General features: G+C 46.7%; 1 protein-coding gene across 2 annotated transcripts in view; it reads right to left on the reverse strand.

The window, feature by feature from the left end:
- MAP3K8 (mitogen-activated protein kinase kinase kinase 8) overlaps positions 1–20,259 on the reverse strand; it is a 33,430-nt gene that overhangs the window by 12,934 nt on the left and 237 nt on the right. The window contains exons 1-2 of one of the 2 annotated variants that reach the window (XM_048837770.2): positions 12,798–13,215; positions 3,602–3,962 (exon numbers count right to left, since the gene is read on the reverse strand). In XM_048837770.2, the coding sequence (XP_048693727.1) occupies positions 3,602–3,937 (336 nt within the window). In that variant the 5' untranslated portion in view covers positions 3,938–3,962; positions 12,798–13,215. Of the gene's footprint in view, positions 1–3,601; positions 3,963–12,797; positions 13,216–20,259 lie in introns of those variants that run through there. The other variant, XM_048837771.2, reaches the window with a different exon arrangement.

The raw sequence follows: 20,259 nt of genomic DNA on the forward strand, positions 1-20,259 counted from the left end.
GCATGAGGCCTACTCATTACTGGCAGATATATTTACATTTTTATCCAATGATTAATCTTCTATAAGTTGCAATTAATTGCCTGGCAACACCACCACATTTACTGAGACTAACCATGAGGGTTGTGTAAGTTTACCTGAAGGCTTGTTTGTTCTTTACTGGGTTCTGATAAACCTGTTATGCCACATAGCTATTACTCACAGACTATGTCACAGAAGATGAGTAAGACTTCTGCATTTCCTAACATCACACAGTGCAGGGGAATAAGACTTACAAATCATCAAGAAATGAGATTTTCTGCAGCTTATTAAAAGGCACAAATATGGCTTAAACTTTGCCATGTGTCCTCACATTCTTTGAATTATACCATGAAACAAAGTTCTACATGATTTTATAAATCTGTAATGATATATGTAGCACTTCAATCTTTGATGCTATTATACTTCCAGCGAATAAGTTTTCAATTAATTCAGTCTTATTTTACAATAAAGATATTATATTCCAGATATGGATAGTCTGTTTACTGGGATTTAACAAGGTTCTGAATTCACATAAAGAAACAAAAACAGACCAATGCAGTACATTAGTTTCACACCTGCGACACAAGGTGTCTCACATACTGTATTGCAAAGCACCTCAGTTGCACACTACACACAATAGCATGTTGTGGAGATTAATGTTTTTAAAGTGTCATTCATGTAAAAACAAATCTAATCTGTCTATGTTTGAAATAACAGCAGATTTTTTCAATAACAAAAGGATTTTCTTGATGGTCAAAACTGATAGTTATGTATTGCACCTACCTGCAAGAATAAGATGTTAAAATAATGAAAGCTTTGTTTATATTTTGACGATTATGAGCAGACACAAAAACAAGTTGTTATACTTCAAATTACACTACATACACATTGTGGACAGTGGAGCAAAAGCTGACGCAAAAGGAACATATATTTAATGTCCATCTCTCTGTTCATTCCATATATTACTAGCACAGAGGCTGAAAAATGTAATAAGTTTTCCAGTAGAACAACATTTTGTATTTCTTAGGAATTTTTTCCCATCTTTTAGAAAGTAGCAAATACATTTGTAAGAAACTATTATGGCCTCTGCCACAGATCAACCGTGAGTTTTCCCCTTATAAAATTTCTCATACTTTCCCAGACCACAAGATATCATCAGGAGGTTCTCTCTGCTTCCAAAATTCTGCCAGAGCAAACTTTGAGGACTCTGTGAGAAGGAGCAAAAGCAATTCTGTATTCTGGAAGACACAGGACTTTTTATCTTGGAGCCCTAAAAACATATGAATTGCTCCATGGGAAAACCAAGACCAACGGAGCAACTGGTAATTTCACTTTTGTTAAATCTAGCTATTGGGTTGTTTAGAAAATGGAGATGCTTTGAAGTAACCTTCAAGGTTCAATGGTAATTTTAAAAAACAAGATGAAAACTTTATTAAAAATAAACTAAGACTAGAGGCCTGAAGCTGTCAAACAACCCAATTTCTGGTGTGCTATCCCAGCAAATTTTGAGAGGATAATTGATCTCTCACCTCAGTGGAATGAGCAACCGAACATGTAGCAAAATAAACAGTTCCCTACATTATGATCACTGTAGGATAATTTATTTATCTCTAATTTAATTTAAAGTGGCTTGAAAAATACACAGGTAACTTGGTTACTAAAACACAGGGTATGGCAGTAACTAAAAAACAGACGCCCTGGAGCCTTTTCACTAAAAGAGCAATTCCTGCATCCCAGAATGAAGTCCTTGAGGCCAAGCTATGTAAGTGAGTGCAAAGGAATGGGATGGAGGGACATCTGTCCCACCAACACCTGCATGGTAGTGGAATCACTCTGCTTCCACTGCAGCAGACCAAAGATGACAATCATTCTGCACCTCCCCGCCACTCCTCCGCTTTTCAGTGGGCAGAGACTGGTGGATCCGCATAGAGGTGACCCGTTGGCAATACCCTGGACTCCACTCCTCAGTTGCCTAACTGGTTGCGTGCACCCACAAACTGCAGGTTCATGCATACACATCTATTATCTGCATAAATGATATGCACACAAAATAACCGTGTACCTAATTGAAAGTCTATCCAGGTGCGTCACAAATATGCAGCACAATATTTTCAATAGTTTCTGTGCATAGGCTAAATAAGCAAAGCCACATTTCACAGTGTCATCTAGTTTAAAAAGTGAACATATGTTCACAAAAATACTGCACAGTTTGAAAAACTTATAAACATTTGAGACAATTGGGATTGATTGCGCCAATGCCTTGCCAACATAACGGAGAGAACATATGGAAAAGGACTGTTTTGGTGATGGGGGGGTCATGCTAATATTTAGATTAGGATAGAGAGGGAGAGAGAATTTTGAACTCAAGAAAAGAAATAGGTACAATATACAATAAACAGCGCATTTGAGAGTTTAGACTCAAATGTTTTTCATTCAGCTTTAGAACTAGTCTGTTCTTTATGTACGCTCAATCTTTAACCTGAAGGTCTCCTGACGCTGTATTAGCAGATTTAAGGATGACAAGAGCTTTGAGTCAGCAGAAACAAGTTCTTCATACCCCATGACCTAAGGTCAAGAATTAGAGAAACCATCAGCCCTTACTTTTAGATTTCTACCAACTCCCAGTGAGCTTTTAATTTTGAATCTTAGAACGTGTAATAATAGGACTGCTCTGAAAGCCACCACTCATAGTTATCATTACTCACGGCTGTGTATAAAAGATGGGCTCAAGTCCAGAGTTTAAATGTTACCAAAGTTCAGATCCAGGGTTTTCATATACATATATATATATATACATACATACATACATACGCCCATGCCCCCAGTCTGAAAACCCTGGATCTGAACTTTGGGAACATTTTAACTCTGGACATGGGCCCATCTTTTATATATATATATATATATATTTATATATATATATATATATGGGTAACAAACATACCTCTCTACCTACCAAGGGCCAAAATGTGGGATGCAAAGTGTGGCAAAGATCAAAAATGAGGGAGACAAAAAAAAAAAATCCATCCTGGAAACTTTAAATGCTCTGGGATTCATTTGTTTTGTGCGTAACTCTTTCTACCACCTCTGTTCCATGACCGTTTATTTATGTATGTAAGTAGTTTTCAACAACAGACTTCTATGGAATGCAAATAACTTTGGGACCAAAATGAACACTTCAAAATGAGGGGCATTTGACAGTTCTGGTAACAAAGCGTTTTGTAATTCTTAAACAATCACTGCGTTGCTAACCATTCCTTATTGTAATTTTCTACAGTCTGTAAATGGATTGTGTGTATGTCAGATTATCACATTTTGTACCAGTTAGCACTAATAGGGAGAAGTAATTCTAATGAGATACACTGTTCCAATATTGACTTTTGGGGGAGGGAGGGATGCTTTTTGATTAAAATCAGGTGGAATAATCTTATTGATCACTCTTTTCCTTACAATTATGACATACCTCCTATTGTTATTGTTGGGTGTTACTATGTCAATGTATGTTTAAGAATTTGTAGGTTTGTTTTTAGTTTGCAGTAATTACATTCAAAATGTTCTATTCTCTTTTTCTTGCAAAATGACATACCATGTTTAATAGGATTCCAGATTCTTGTCGTCTCTGTCCATTAATTTGCTTTGCAGTGTTGGACACCTGATTTGCAAAAGCGAGCAAGTCTTCCTCAGTCCCGTACCTGACACATGACAGCAAAGACACCTCTCTTCCACGGAATAATAAGGATTCTGTACATCCCCCATTTTGATTAGTTTCTTGGCACATAGTAATCAGACTGTCTTCGTAAACTGCCAGCTCTCCATTTGGGTAAAAGTTCTCCATAATGTCTATCACATCAGACACATTTAAGTGCGTTAGCAACAAGTCAATCTCCTCTTTATTGTCACTATCAGTGCTCATATACTCCATTACTATCTGGTTTTCTAAACTTCACCTGTAAAAGTCAAACAAAAATAAATGTTAGAAGCATTACTAGCATTTAAACAAATAGTTTTGGCTAAATAGACAAGAACAGGATGAGGAATGTGTATTTATTATACTGTTAGGTTTTAAATTGAAATCTTTTTCCCACATATAATTGGTAAATCTGCACATAATTAGCAGTACACTGAAGTAGTGTTAGTAATATACCTTGTTTTTATATCAGAAGCGAACAACAGCTTTACAAAAAGGTGTCATTTCTCCTTCTCTGCTATGACTCCCAAAGAACACTAGATATCCCATAAAGCATTCAATGATCAAGGACACTGATCAGCAAACAATGCGAGAAGCAAAATGCAGGTTGTGTAATACCATGGTACAAATTAAATGGTGCATCACCACCAGTGCCTGCCACAGGATAATCTACACAGTAAAAAAATATGGGGTTTGACTTTAAGATGCAAGTATTGTGATACAGCATGGCCAGAGGACAGCAGGAGAGTGTATTTTTTGAAGCAGAAAGAATTTTATTTGTGTAACACTTACAAAGAATCACCAAAAAGGATAAAGCAAAACTATGCAACAAACCAAAGCAAACACAAGGTATAACACAGCAGCCTTCAGGAGGGAGACGTGTTCAGGCTAGCCTGGGCCCAGAGCCGGGGGGCTTCCTCGACACTCGTGGTCTTCCACCCTCCTGAGTTACCTGGTGGCCTAGAGCAGGGGGGGCTTCCTCGACACTCATGGTCTTCCACCCCCTCGAGTTACCTAGTGCCACGCCCAGTGTCACCGATTATTCCTCTCCTGAGAGTGCCCGACAAGATGGGCACGGCTGCGGGATGGGCGGTTTGGGGGTGGGGGGGGGACGTACACCACATGTGATAGGACCCCTCCTAGGTGACAGTGATGATGGTATCCACAGCGGCAACGGCTGGGGCTGGGGTCTCTCGCTCTTCCCCTCAATCAAAGGGTCAGACGGAGGGAACCGGACGGGGTCACCAAGCAGAGAACCTCGGACAGCGCCCACAGCTCCTCGAAGGCGTCAAGGGAGTCGGTGGACGCCGCCCAGAGGAACTCCACCCGGATACGTGAATGTACTGAGGATCAGAAAACGGCCCTACAATCGCAGGACGCTTCATTAGCCAACCTCCCCTCTCTGGTTTTATAAATGGCTGTTTTAGCTAGGGCTAGGAGGAGGATAACCAGGAGATCTCGCAATTTTGTGGGGCCACGGATGGGGAGTGTGTAAATAAAAAGGAGAGGGGAAAAGTGTAGTCAAAAGCATAATAAAATATTCGTGAGGAGCCGGAAAAGGGGCTGCAGCCTGGCACACTCTAAATATACGTGCACCAGAGTTTCCCTCACGTTGCAAAAAGGGCAAGTATCCAGGATGGGGGTGAACCGTGTCAAAAACACGCCCGTGCTCACAGCTCCGCGAAGGAGCCGCCAACTAATGTCCCCGACGGGCCTCGGGACCAAGGTGGAATACAGGCTGGCCCACCGGGGTTGCTCACCCTCCAAAGGTGGCAGGAGGTCCCGCCACTTTGTATCGGGGTGGGACACCAGGGTGTGAAGCGTGAGTGTGTATAGATGTTTCCGTGGCGCGATTTGGAAGCTGACCGGCTGCAGTTCATGCTGCCGGCTCGCCGTGAAAGGGTGAGGGGTTTGTTGGGATCTACGGGGTAGGGGCTCAATTGAAAGGTCTGGCAGGCCTGGGGTAGAGGGTGGGTGGGGTGCGCCCTCGCTCAGGGCTCGGTTGAGATATGCCCGAGCAGCGGGCGTCAAGGCGGCCTTCACCTCCTGAAGTACGCGCCGGGGGGTACGAGGTCTGGAGAGCCCCATGCGCCTAGCGAGCGTCAGGGGATCGAGCCAGTCTCCACGGTTGTAGTCCAGGAGGTCTCCGACTCTCGTGACTTCCGCCAGGACCAAACTCTGGCGCACCGAGCGGGACTCCGCCGCCTGCACACGGAGCTGGGGGTTGCGTAGCAGGGGCTCCGCGAGGAGGTCTGCTCCCACGGTGTCCGCCACGGACCTGGTCGTTGAAAACAGTTTCCAGGTCCGGAGGAGGTCCTGGTAGAAGACCGGCAGCCCGGAGAGGTCTCGCGGAAAATCTCCCGGACAAAAATAAAAGAGCTGCCGGTCATATCGGAGCCCTTGGAAGCGACGCAGGAAGGCATGCGCCAATATGCTCCACGTTGAACTACCTGCACTAAAAAGGAGCCTTTGCAGGGCCTGGAGGCAGAAGACACGGACCTGAGTGTGCAGACACTTCAGGCCCTGCCCTCCTTCCTTCAGGGGTAGATGAAGAACCCCAACAGGGGCCCAGTGCATTCCTGACCAAAAGAACTCTAGAATCCATGTCCGGAGGTTGGTCAGGAAACCCGGGGCCGGGACCAGGGTGTTGAGCCGGTACCAGAGCGTGGACAGGACTAGTTGGTTAAGCACCAGTGCTCTCCCTCGGAGGGAGAGACATCGGAGTAGTCTCGTCCATTTCCGGAGCCGCTCTATCACTCCGCCTTCTAAATTTTGCCAGTTCTCCGGCGGAGAAGGGTGCGTGGCAGAAAGGTAAACGCCTTGGTAGAGCAGTGGACCCGCGCTTCACCGGATGGTCTGAAGCGCGGGTGGGAGGGAGCTCACCTGCCACCAGTCCCCCACCGCCAAGCCAGAGCTCTTGACCCAGTTGACTCGGGTGGAGAAGGCTGCCAAAGAGATGGCCTGGCAAGCCTCCACCCGCGCCAAGTCGCCCGGGTCCTGGACCACGAGGAGCACATCATCTGCGTACGCCGACAGGACCAGCCGCAGCTCCGACTCCCGCAGCACCAACCCCGTCAACCTCCTGCAGAGGAGACAGAGGAAGGGCTCGATCGCCAGAGCGTACAGCTGGCCCGAGAGGGGGCACCCCTGCCGTACTCCCTCGCCCGAAGCTGACCGGTTCGGTCAGGGTCCAGTTGAGCCTAACCAGACACTCCGCGGAAGCGTACAGCACCTGGAGAAAACTCACAAACTGAGGTCCAAATCCAAACGCCTGCAGAGTGCCCAGGAGGTACCCATGGTCCACTCTATCGAACGCCTTCTCTTGATCAAGAGACAGGACGGCGAATGACAGACCGTCTCTATGCCCGAGTTCCAAAAGATCTCGGACTAGAAATATGTTGTCAAAAATGCTGCGACCCGGGACAATATAGGTCTGGTCAGGGTGGATCACGTCCGCCATCATGGACCCTAGCCGCAGCGAGGTTGCTTTCGCTACGATTTTGTAGTCCGTGCTAAGGAGCGAGATGGGACGCCAGTTTTGTAAATCGCGGAGGTCCCCCTTCTTCTGCAACAAGGCGAGCACTGCTCGCCTGCACGAAAGAGGTAGGACCCCGCCCTGCAAAGACTCAGCCCAGACAATGGCCAGGTCTGGGCAAAGGATGTCCCAGAACGCGCGGTAGAAGTCCACAGTCAGCCCGTCCATGCCCGTAGATTTATTGGTGGGCATGCAACGGAGGGCTTCCGAGAACTCGGCCAGGGTGAGAGGCAGCTCTAGTCGGTCTCGGTCGCCCACGCTGACCGTGGGGAGTTCCTCCCAGAGCACCCTGCAAGCGCCAGGATCGGTCGGATCCGGGGAGAAAAGGCTTGTGTAGAAGTCACGGGCCCTCCCACACATCTCCACCGGATCCGTGAGGGGGGCGCCGTCTTCTGCTAGAAGGCAGGTGACGTCTGAGGCAGCATGGGGTGGGGAGCGGTTCTCCTTGGGGCGGGCCCTCTCCTATGCCTGGTAATATCTTTGCTGCACCCTCCTCCATAGTCTCTGCTGGACTGTTAACAGCAAGGGCGGGGCTTCCTCGCTCGTCTGGGCGTTGTAGGGGAGGTGTCTCTTGGGCCCGGGCAGGAGCAGCGGTGGATCGAGCAGGAGAAGAGGTGGTTTCAGATGTCGGGCAGCCAGGGGCGTCGGCAATGACGGAGCCGATGTCCTGCCGGGTCTCGGGGGTCTCGGAACTAAAGCAGGGGCAAAAAGCAAGGAAAGCCCAGGCCAGAGGGCAGCAGAAGAGTGTAAGAAGGGAGCCTTCTTCCCTGTAGAGGGAAGAAAGTTTGCTATAGATTAATTAAAGCACCTGAAGCCAATTAGAGCACCTCATAACCCCCCCCCCCCCGGCTTCAATCAGACAAGGAAAGGAGTTGAAGCAGAGTGGATTGGCCTTGGAGCAGAGAGCAGTTTGGAGGGAAGCAGAGGAGAATTTGGAGAAATGCTGCAGTGGGCTAAGAAGACTAAGACCTGAGGTAAAGGGATACCTGGTTTGTGCAGAGGGAGGGCAGGAAGCCCCACAAGCTGAAGGGCAGGAGAGGGAAGTCACCCAGGGGAAGGAACTGCTAGTTCAAGTGGTTTACTGCTATCCCTAGGGCCCCTGGGCTAGGACCTAGAGTAGAGGGCGGGCCCGGGTCCCTCCCTTTCCACTCCCCTCCTCTAGGACACTAGTGGGGCAATTAATACCCCAGTTCAGGGGTGAGAAACAGTGCCCTGAACGCTCCCCAAGAAGAGAAAGCATGAGACCCATTAAAGTAGTGCCAGCAATTTGCCACAGTGTATATATATGCTAGCAAATGCTCAGTATTCAAATCTGTAAGAGGATCCAGAGCCAAGAAAATACTTTTTTTCAGATTGCTGAACTGTAGCATGTCTGTCCTTACCATCCTCATCTTTATTCCACGTTTATTTTTTTCTTCATTTGTTTTTCAGGTTATATAGAGCACTTTTCCACTAACAAAAATTTAAAATCAATGCTATTTCAACCAAATTACTCCCCAACCCACAAACGCTAAGAATCTTCCTACTCAAACTGCATCCACACGCCAGCCCCCTTAAATGCAGGTTAAATAAGACTAAGGGGGCTCTTTCATACAGATTTCATTAGCCAACGAACTCTTACCTGAAATTAATTCTGGTTGCACTGCACAAAACCATAAAAAAAAAACCTAATACAATGAGTTCAATCTGATTTTTCTGTATATTCAGTCCTTCTTCACAGTTGACTGCACAAAATTCTGCACCTTTGTTTGTTCTTTTCAAACCACTCTGCAAACCTGTCCAGAAATGACCAACCTCCTAAAACTGAATGACTGCCCCATGCTCATATGATCATCACTTCACTGGTCTCATGGAAAGAAAAGCAGAAGATCACAAGATTCAGATAAGGGGAATTTTTGAAGAGAAAAAGATGACAGTGCACACGAGAATCAAAAAGATCTAGATTTCCAAGTAGGGTAGGAAATCAGTTCCGCAGTGTCGGTTTCCACATTTTAATTTCTATGCCTGCCATTTGGATACACCAGGGAAAGAGGGTCCTGCCTTTCCCCTAGAATGGAGTAAAGTGCAGCCCATTCACAGATCTTCTGTTTGCTTTTTCCACAATCTAACATAACCACATACACCAGGGTAGCAGAGGAAAACCAGAAAGTGACACCTAAAAAAACCAGGTAAGTACAAGCTACTCATCTTGAGGACAGGTAGCAGACATAATCTGCTAAGGCTGTCAGGAAGTGCAGCATGCCTAGCTGTAGTTTCTGGTCAAGATGTTATCTTTGCTCCCCTCCCTGTGAGGTCATGGAACCCTTTTGGCAAATATGTCACACATAGAGAGCATTTACGTCAGAACCAGCATTGGAGAAAAGTAAAGCAAATGACGTGGTTGACATGGCTGATAACTTCAGACCACATGGTGCAGGTTTGAGTGTAGGTCAGGAAAACTCAGCAGATCTGGACCACGGAAAGGGAAGTGGTAGCTCTGCAGCATGCTCCCCCACTTCTCTGCTGTCCCTTCAGGCTCCATGGCTAGAAAGAGAAGGGGGCAGAAAGCAAAAGCATCTCCCCACACCCACGTGCAGCATAAATTAATGTTGCTGCACTAACCTAGACCAATTCAGATCACCCTCTGCCAAGTGAATGCAAGCACATATCCCCTGTCCTTAAGAAGGGGGCTTTAGGGGAGCTGAGCAAAGCATGGCACTAGCAATAATTACTAGCATTATGAGGGTGGGAGGGCCACAAAAAAACAGCAATGAAAATGGCCAGAATATTGTCAATTTTCCTTATCTATGGCTTGGGGAAAATGCAGACTGCATCAGAGACTTGGGAGGTTACTGCAGGTGGGGGAAAGCAATGAACAACACTGTTTTCTTATTTGGAAGATGATTTTCATTACAATAAGGTGTAGAAGGTTTTTCTTTTAATAAAAAAAAGCTAAAATTCCACAGAAATTAACATTTTAAGCACCACGCAACAAGGATGGCTCCCACTTGCCCCTGGAGAATTTACTATTTTCCCCCAAGCCTACTTAGTACTGCATATATTTGAATGTGCAAAATAGGAATCAAGTCACTCCCACTTTAGTTCACTGTCCAAATGTTTGTAGAAGTCAAGTCTGTAAATTGGTTTCACTCATGTTTAAATGGAATTCTGCTTTCACCTACAGAAGCCAAATAATAAAATAAAATGTATGCATTTATGTGAGCTGACTAAAGTTTAAGCATGAGACTTCCTTGATCCTCGGTCATCACTCCATCATCATCATCACATGAGTAATTAGCAAGTCAGACTATTTTTTCAAGAGCAGTTTTTAGCCACAAGCCTCCTCACAAAAAAAAGAAAAACCTGTTGCTTTAACAACTTCTGCATTTTCAGTCTTAAAAAGAAATCAAAAACCCTACACATAACTGGAGGTCTCAGTTCTCTGAGACCCCAGGGCACCTGCATCCATACAGGATTCCTTGCAGGATCAGAGCCTGAAAATGAAAACTAATTGACTCAATGAAAACACATCTCTACTTACCTTTTTCCTCATTAAAAAAAAAAAAAGCCATGGTCTTACTGTAGTGTGACCGGCCATCAGTAATACATAAAAGAGTGAATCCTGTATTTTTACTTTAAGTGCTTTCAAGGAAAGAGTGACATGGCTTGGAAAGTACACTCTCCCACCACTGAAGAAACTTTCCCTGCAGAAAAGCCTATGACATTTATTTCTACAAAATTTAGGCTCTCAACAGGGAAAAAAAACTTCTAGCCCTAATGATTGTAACTGATAACCTTCCAGATATAAACCAACACAACTATATCTCCTTTAGTCTGCAGACAGACAGTTCCCATAAAACTGGAGGAAAGACACCTGCAGCAGTGTAAAAAATATAAATGACTTTAAATTGTCTTTAGGGCTGCTCAGACTGGGGAGAGGAGCCATGAAATGGACAAGAACCATGTCAATCTACAGTCTAAGGAACTCTAGAGGGGAATCTTCAAACTTGACAGACTGCTGCTAGACACAGGCTAATAAGTTAGACAGAACCCCTGAATATGGACAGTGCTTTGGTAGGAATCCCAGCACCTTCTAAGCAACATTCCTAGGCTTCTTATCACATACTAACAAAGTCCAGGAAGTATCAGGTCATTCCCCCATTTTTACATTTGCCACTAGCTACCGATAGTGGGCCAAATTCTGTGCTGAGTTCCATAGACAGACATTTGGTGTTACTTCATTAAACTCTCTGGAGTTACTTAGACTTACATTTGTGTAATTCAAAGCAGAATTTGTCTCTGTCTTTATCCCATTAATTGAATATAGTCAGTGTGATGGAATATTTTCTGGACAGTAATCTTCACTAGGAGACAGGGGTCCCTTCAAAAGGGTTTTTAAATGAGAACATGCCTGCACCTCACGGTCACTTATACAATGCCATCAAACAATATGACCTGCTACAACTGTGGTACCTTGAACAGCCATTTGTTCTATCTATATTTAAAGTGGACCCTGTCTACAGTTTATGATGTAGCCTTTAAACAATAATGCTTAACATAGTGCTTAACTAATTCAATGGGAGGTGGAAAAGGTTACTGCCTACCAGGGCTTTATCAGCTAGTTAAAACACAACCCTGGCCAACTCAAGCTTCAAGTGCGTGAACCACAGATCCACTAGGAGCATCCACAGACATACCCTGGTGCATTACATCAGCTGTGTTCCTCTTTAGCACAGACATAACCTAATTTTGGAGAAATATGTTTTCTGACTACATCTTTCCCATACCTGATCTAATACAACTTGCCATAGTAAAATACATGACCAAAGCATATAATTCATGGTGGGGGCCATGCAAGAACCTAGAACACATACTTCAATGTGGGTCAAAGGAATATCCCTGCTGGAACCCCAGGAAATAGGTTGGGTTACACTAAACATTTCACTTCAATAGAAAACAAAGTCTACACTGCTGCCTGCTACACTGTCTTACTCACCACTTCTTCTATCTTTACACGTGTGCGTCATTAAAACCCACCAAAAGTGTCACAGGGAAAAAGCTAACACTCTAACCACTCTCCTTCCTTAACTTCCCCTCCTCCCCAAAATTCATATGTATATATTTTTACACATTTCCAAGCAACATTTCTTTCTAACAGCAAGGAGCATCCCACTCCAATACAGCGGGCGGCTTGTGCCCTGCTCGTTTCCCCTCCAGTTTTGGCAACAGCTGCCAAAGCATTTTACAAACAATACCGCTTAACTGCAAATGGCGTTTGAGCAAATGAAATCCCACTGGCAGAGATGGCAGCTCCAGCAATTCGCAGAGCCCGGGAAACCCCCGTCTCCTCTCGAGAGCAGTTCCTGGAGCCGGTGTGTTTGGAGGGCGGTATACAGGCCCCCAGCCCAGGAGCAGTTACATCCCCTAACATGGGGGCAGATGCTCTCGCCATGTGGGTCGCGGCGGGGAAATCAGGGCGACCCCTGAAACAAGAGGCTCTATCCCCCCCCCCCCCCAGCTGGGGATCTGCCAGCCTCCCCCCGGCACGCATCGCCCAGCCCCGCTCCCAGCCAGCGTTACCTGCCGCTGTGCGCCCCCGCGGGAGGTAGGGCTCCAGTGAGCGGGGCGCCGGCCGGGCGCATCGGCAGCGCTGAGCTCCAGCTAGTAACTCCGCGAGAGGCGGAAGAGCAGGTAGCTCCGGGTGCCTGAGCAGCCGCCCCGGGGGTGGTGACGCACCCGCAGGGAGGGAGACGGGGCGGGCCTGACAGTTTCTATTTCACTTGCCGGAACCCGAAAGAGAAAAGCCAGCGCGTCTGGAAACCGGCGGAAAATCCGCCGCTGCAACCGCCTCCCACCTGAGCTCTGCTGGGGAAGGGTCTTTCCTAGCCCCGAGGAGGGGTCCGCGGGGCCACAGCGCTGCCTTTTCTGGGCAACGCATGGCAGGAGCAAAGTCTCCCGTCCCCTCCCGATGCATAACGTGCAAGGGAGCTGCAGTGATGGTTTCTCTGTGCAACCCTAAGAACATCGTCCCGACCCCCACCCCGGTGCAATGCAAGAGGGCTGATGGGAGAGGGAGTGTTCCTGACCCCGACCCCGGGCCGGTGCAATGCAAAAGGGCTGATGGGGGCGGAAGTGTATTTTCCCGACCCCCACCCTGGTGCAATGCAAGAGGGCTGATGGGAGAGTGGAGGTGTATTTTCCCGATCCCCACCACGGTGCAATGCAGGGGAGAAGGAAGGAGGCTAGTCGTGGGATGTGAACGTGAGGCTAGCTACCTCCCCCCCCCGCCCCCCGCTTTCCACACTGGAAAGTGCAGATTGTTCTTGGCTTTTGCTGACCTACTTACCAGAAGTCCCCGCCCAGCTGCCCGGCCGCCAGCCTGTTTCGCAATGCCCGTCCCCGTATGATACAAACGAGGAGGAGGCCTTTCGGGGATCCATCATATACCTGGCGACCAAATAGGCCAGGGCTCCAGCCTGGGGGAGCACCTAGGTCTGCAGAGCCTAAACAGCATAACCCGGCAGCTCCTCTCCAGCCCCCTTAGCTCACAGAACTCCACGCAGATTACGAATTAAGTCTCACAACCCCCTATGAGAGACATCCAGTATGGCCAACCCTAAATGTTTAAACATCATGAATCAGACACAGCAAAAATCATGAGATTGACTTTAAAACCAGGAGATTATGTAAAAATAATAGATTTGCTCTTGTTTTTATTTGCCTTCTGCTTATTGAGCCTTTAGGGTGCACTGGAGTCACATTTTCTCCACAGCCATGAGGGCTAGAAACTTAGTTTCTCTTTAAGAATGAAGGCTGAAATCATCACATATCCACTGGACTCCAGGAAGCTGGTTCTTTAAGGAAAACAATAATTATCATGAGAGTTGGCAACCATTTCGCTTACCACTGAAATGCAGTCACCTACTGGTGGACCAGAGGTGCCCTTTAATAGCAAGAGGCTGACACACTTAGAGCAGGATCTGACTACCCTCTTTAGCTGGAACTGCTGATTGAGGCAGGCACTGTAAAGAACTTAGAATCTGGTGGAGGCCCTGGGGTGAACAACCCTTACTCTTGGAAAGGGTCACGAGAGTTGGAATCACTACAAATGTTCAGGACTCCAGTTTTACATCTCATCCAAACATAGGCAACGCGTAGAGGGGCCATGCAGCATCAAGTGCCCCCCCCAGATTTCTGCTCAGCCTGCAGGAGGAGGTGGGAAGGGCTCTATCCTTCTGCTACGCCCCCACAGGCTTGTTCAGCTCCTGTCCCTGGCAGCTGGGCCTGGGTGGGGAGCACGACCAGCCACTTCTCAGTCTGCCTAAGGGCGGCCACTGCTTTCTGCAGCGTGGTGACTGCTTGCGAGAACCCAGCGGGGGAGGCAGCTTGGGCCTGGTTGCCGCAGACAGGGGACAAGTGAGCCAGAGCCCTCCTCTCCCCACACGTTTCCGACCTGCTCAGACCCTGTCTCTGGCAGCCGGGCCTGGGCAGTGAGCGAAGGGGGTGGGCCGCTGCCGCCTTCCTAGCCAGGCTCTCTCAGACAGCTGTCATGCTGCACAGGGTCAGCGATCAGGAGCGGCCATCTTCAGACAGTGTAAGAGGTGGCTCCCTCCTGTTCCTCACCCAGGCTCTGCTGCCAGCAAAAGTGGCCAAATATGCCGGAGGGGCAGAGGCACAACGGGAGAAGGACAGAGCCCTCCTTCACAGGTAACTCTGGTGGGGTGGAGAAAGTACAGCAGGCCTGGGCTGGGCGCAGGGGTTGCTGGGGATGGTACCAGGAGCAGGTTCCTTGGCTTCTGCTCAGCCGGAGGTAAGGGCATTGCCCATGCCTCTCCCTCTGCTGAGGTGTCCAAGATCTCTAGGCAGACCCTGGTGCTGTGAATCGCCCTGTGCCAGGGCTGGCCCCAGCCGGGTGCAAAGGCACATGCTTCCTGCTCCTGCAGCCCCAGCTCCCCAGGAGCTGGTGGAATTGGCAGCTCTGGCCCACGGAAGTGGGGCTGGAAGTTCCTCCCAGAGGTGACGTGGGGGGGTTACATGTTCCGCCCCCTTTACATTGTGCCCCCCCAGTTACCAGGAGGCACCAGTTGTCTATGCATCCAAAAGGCAACAGCTCCAGCAGCATAGCTCCATCTAACACTCTGTTCCAGTAAATTAGCACTTGTTTAGTTAGAGGCAAGAGACATCCTCCAGAATTACAGACTGCCACCTAGTGAGCACCTAAATCACTTCCTGCAACACTCAGGTGTCCTCTAAGACAGTGGTTCTCAACCATAGGTACATGTACCTCTGGGGCACACAGAGGTCTTCCAGGAGGTACATCAACTCATCTAGATATTGCCTAGTTTTACAAGCTACATAAAAAGCACTAGTGAAGTCAATACAAACTAAAATTTCATACAATAACATGTTTATGTAAGCAGAGTCAGGATGAGCTCCACCCTGACATCTGGTGGTGAGGTGTGGCAAGTTGTGGAAAAGAACTTCAGGGGCTGACCTCATTTGCATAGGCACACCCACCCCACCTAGAATGAAGCCATAGCTGCCTAAATGGTCACTTTGGCTGCTGTGGGATCCCCAGTGTCTCTGTTATTGGGGCAGGAAGAATAAATTGTTCTTACTCTGATTATGGGAATCAAGGACAGTGGAACTGCACTTGGCCTTTTGTTATGATGGAGGGACTCGCCATCAACTAAGTAGCACTCACTAGGCAAGGGACATGGGTTCCAAAACTCTGTGAATTGAGAGAGGTTGGGAACAGGTATTAGTGCTTGGTAGTATGTGCCCTCTAGTGAGGGCCTTACATGCTAATTACACTGCCTCCTCTCTCCAGTGTGGAATATCAGAGCTAGTTTTGATTCTATTAGGAGTCTAGTTACAGGCTGCTGAGCTGAATTCACTTTGGCTAATGGTGTACCAGCAGTGAGGCTCCCCTACTACAAACTGAAATCACAAAAGAGTTGAAATCACCGAGTGTTGTGTTAAGTAGTGGGGGAGCCTGAAGCTATACAGTTTGCGGGGTGGTGAGTGGAGCGGCTGGCAGAGTAGTTTGCAGGGCCGTGAGCGGAGTGGCTGGCGGAGTGGAGCCCCATGGAGAGGTGGTGCCATCAGTGTTGGACCACGTAAGATGCCCCTTAACATACCCCCCCCCCCAATCTCCACCCAGGTTGGGAGGTAAAACTCTGCAGATAAACTTTTGAACTCTGGGGCTGCCCTGACCAAGGACAGAGACTTTGGGTCATGGACTTTTGGGACTTTGGGTGATTTTGGGTTGCTGGACTCAAGAACCAAAGGGAAAGGACGTGCCCCAAATTTGCTTGGAGTGGGTTTTGCTCATGGGTTGTGTTATGAATCCTGTTGGTGGTGTTTCCCCAACATAATGCCACATTGTTTCTCTCTGTTATTAAAAGGCTTTTTGCTACACTCAGACTATGTGCTTGCGAGAGGGGAAGTATTGCCTCTTGGAGGCGCCCAGCGGGGGTGGTATATATTTGTCCCAGGTCACTGGGTGGGGGCTCGAGCTGGTTTTGCATTGTGTTATTGGAATGGAACCCCTAGATACTGAACCCGGCCCTTGTTGCTGCCAACTCTGATAGGCAGAAGGGTTACATTTATACTGCTCTACTATACACTGCAATGTAAGTACTGTACAATATTTATATTCCAGTTGATTTATTTTATAATTATATGGTTAAAAAAAAAGAAAGTCAGCAATTTTTCAGTAATAGTGTGCCATGCCACTTTTGTATTTTTATGTCTGATTTTGTAAGTAAGGAGTTTTTACGTGAGGTGAAACTTGGGTATGGAAAACAAATCAGACTCCTGAAAGGGGTACAGTAGTCTGGAAAAGTTGAAAACTACTGCTCTAAGAAGTGAGAGCTGGGGTATAGAAAAGGGTGGAGTTGCACAGAGGCTAGAAGTTGGGAGGATGAGTTTGAATAACACAGTTTTAGTGGTGGGTTATGTACCAACTATCATGCAGCTGGACCTTAGCTATTATTCAGGAACCTGGTGTGGTTGTTAGTTTTCTTACACCCACAATTAATTTTAATTAGATCATTTTTCTTTTAGACCAGCCTCACAGGAAGAGAGGAAGAGTTCTGCTCTTAATCACCTCAGTGAATTAATGAGGAATGTGTCATAGTATTCCAGAGGAAAAACACACAGTTACTACGTATAGGTGGAGTAAACTGAAATGTTTCTGTCACATGTAAGGACAATTCTAGAAGTAATCTTTAAAATATCTTCTTTCTTCTGTCCCGTGTCATCCTAAAACCAAGGCTAAGATTACCAAGTAATTCTTTACACTGATGTGAAGTGAGCTGTAGCTCACGAAAGCTCATGCTCAAATAAATTGGTTAGTCTCTAAGGTGCCACAAGTACTCCTTTTCTTTTTACTGATATGAATGTTCATCCATAAATTTCAAGGTACTATACAAAACTAGATATCTCCATTTGACGGATGGGGTAACTGAAAATGAGACTGGTGTGACTTGCTCAAGGCCATACAGTCCTATCGCTTATCCCAAGTTTCTGATCCTACATCTACTCATATGCTTAATTGTATATACCTGTGCAGAGCCAAATGAGCCCTCCAAAGAGACCTCTAAAAGATGTAACCAAGGGAAATGAATAGCTGTAACGTTTCACTATGGGTACATGTAATGGTACAGTTATACCACTGACAAAGGTAGGCGTGTTGTCATGTCTGTACTGTAATAAAAGTACAGAGTCTGTATATGGGCTTTACTGCAAAAAGAAAAGGAGTACTTGTGGCACTTTAGAGACTAACAAATTTATTTGAGCATAAGCTTTCGTGAGCTACAGCTCACTTCATCGGCTGCATTCAGTGGAAAATACAGTGGGGAGATTTATATACACAGAGAACATGAAATAATGGGTGTTACCATAGACACTGTAACGAGAGTGATCAGGTAACGTGAACTATTACCAGCAGGAGAGTGGGGGGAAAAAAAACCTTTTGTAGTGATAATCAAGGTGGGCCATTTCCAGCTGTTGACAAGAACATTTGAGGAACAGCGGGGGGGAATAAACATGGGGCACCGCATGGCCCCACAGTATGTCAACATTTTTATGGCTGACTTAGAACAACGCTTCCTCAGCTCTCGTCCCCTAATGCCCCTACTCTACTTGCGCTACATTGATGACATCTTCATCATTTTGGACTTATGGAAAAGAAGCCCTTGAGGAATTCCACCATGATTTCAACAATTTCCATCCCAACATCAACCTCAGCCTGGACCAGTCCACACAAGAGATCCACTTCCTGGACACTACGGTGCTAATAAGTGATGGTCATATAAACACCACTGTATACCGGAAACCTACTGACCGCTATGCCTACCTACATGCCTCCAGCTTTCATCCAGACCACACCACACGATCCATTGTCTACAGCCAAGCTCTACGATACAACCGCATTTGCTCCAACCCCTCAGACAGAGACAAACACCTACAAGATCTCTATCAAGCGTTCTTACAACTACAATACCCACCTGCGGAAGTGAAGAAACACAACAGAACCACTAAGCCAGGAACCTATCCTTGCAACAAAGCCCGTTGCCAACTGTGTCCACAATATCTATACAGGGGACATCATCATAGGGCCTAATCACATCAGCCACACTATCAGAGGCTCGTTCACCTGCACATCTACCAATGTGATATATGCCATCACGTGCCAGCAATGCCCCTCTGCTATGTACATTGACCAAACTGGACAGTCTCTACGTAAAAAAATAAATGGACACAAATCAGACGTCAAGAATTGTAACATTCAAAAACCAGTCGGAGAACACTTCAATCTCTTTGGTCACTCGATTACAGACCTAAAAGTGGCAATTCTTCAACAAAAAAACTTCAAAAACAGACTCCAAGGAGAGACTGCTGAATTGGAATTAATTTGCAAACTGGATACAATTAACTTAGGCTTCAATAAAGACTGGGAGTGGATGGGTCATTACACAAAGTAAAACTATTTCCCCATGTTTATTCCCCCCCACCCCGCTGTTCCTCAGACGTTCTTGTCAATTGCTGGAAATGGCCCATCTTAATTAGCACTACAAAAGGTCCCCCCCTCCTGCTGGTGATTGCTCACCTTACCTGATCACTCTCCTTACAGTGTTGTCGAGGATTTGAACCCCAGATGGCACGATTCGTCGTCTGACCGGAGAGAGACAGGCAACACCAGCAAGGTCCGAACTCAAAGCTCTTTATCGAAGAGTGCACACAACAATAGAGAGCAGCCCGTCTCCAAAGAGAACCAGCCAGCCTCTAAGTAAAACTCATTGGTTTTTAAAGACAGTCCCGTCACGTCACAGATTTATTCATAAAGCAGCCCCCCCCATATTAGTTAAAATCCTCTTTCTCTATATGCATGCACATCTACCCCCCTTATTGTAGATAACTTTTAGGAAATCATAGTGCTTCACTATGGGTATCAACCAGGAGACGAGGAGTTAAAACAGACATAACACAAGAGCAGGGAGTGGAAAACAGGGCCTCTGTATCTCAAGGACTGTTCCTAGCACATCTGGTACAAAAATGCAGGAATGCAGGCCTCCCCTTTTTTCTCACTCTCTGTAACTTAAACACATATTCCTTCGTTCTACTTTCAGAGACTTTCCCAGCAGCCTCTCTTAGCCTGACTTTGGTTCGGTTGGCATAACTGCCTCCTGTTTAGCTTTTCTCACCTAACAGTGTGTATGGTAACACCCATTGTTTCATGCTCTCTGTGTATATAAATCTCCCCACTGTATTTTCCACTGAATGCATCCAATGAAGTGAGCTGTAGCTCACCAAAGCTTATGCTCAAATAAATTGGTTAGTCTCTATGGTGCCACAAGTCCTCCTTTTCTTTTTGCGGATACAGACTAACACGGCTGCTACTCTGAAACCTGACTTTACTGCAGTAGCTCATTGTGTGTGTTCACACCAATAACAAGAACAGGGAACACGCAGTATTTTATTTTGCCTTATCAAATAATCAGTTTACTTGCAACGGGGTCCTGACTGCGTCCCAAAA

This window comes from Caretta caretta, chromosome 2, assembly GCF_965140235.1.
Source record: "Caretta caretta isolate rCarCar2 chromosome 2, rCarCar1.hap1, whole genome shotgun sequence".
NCBI lineage: Eukaryota > Metazoa > Chordata > Testudines > Cheloniidae > Caretta > Caretta caretta.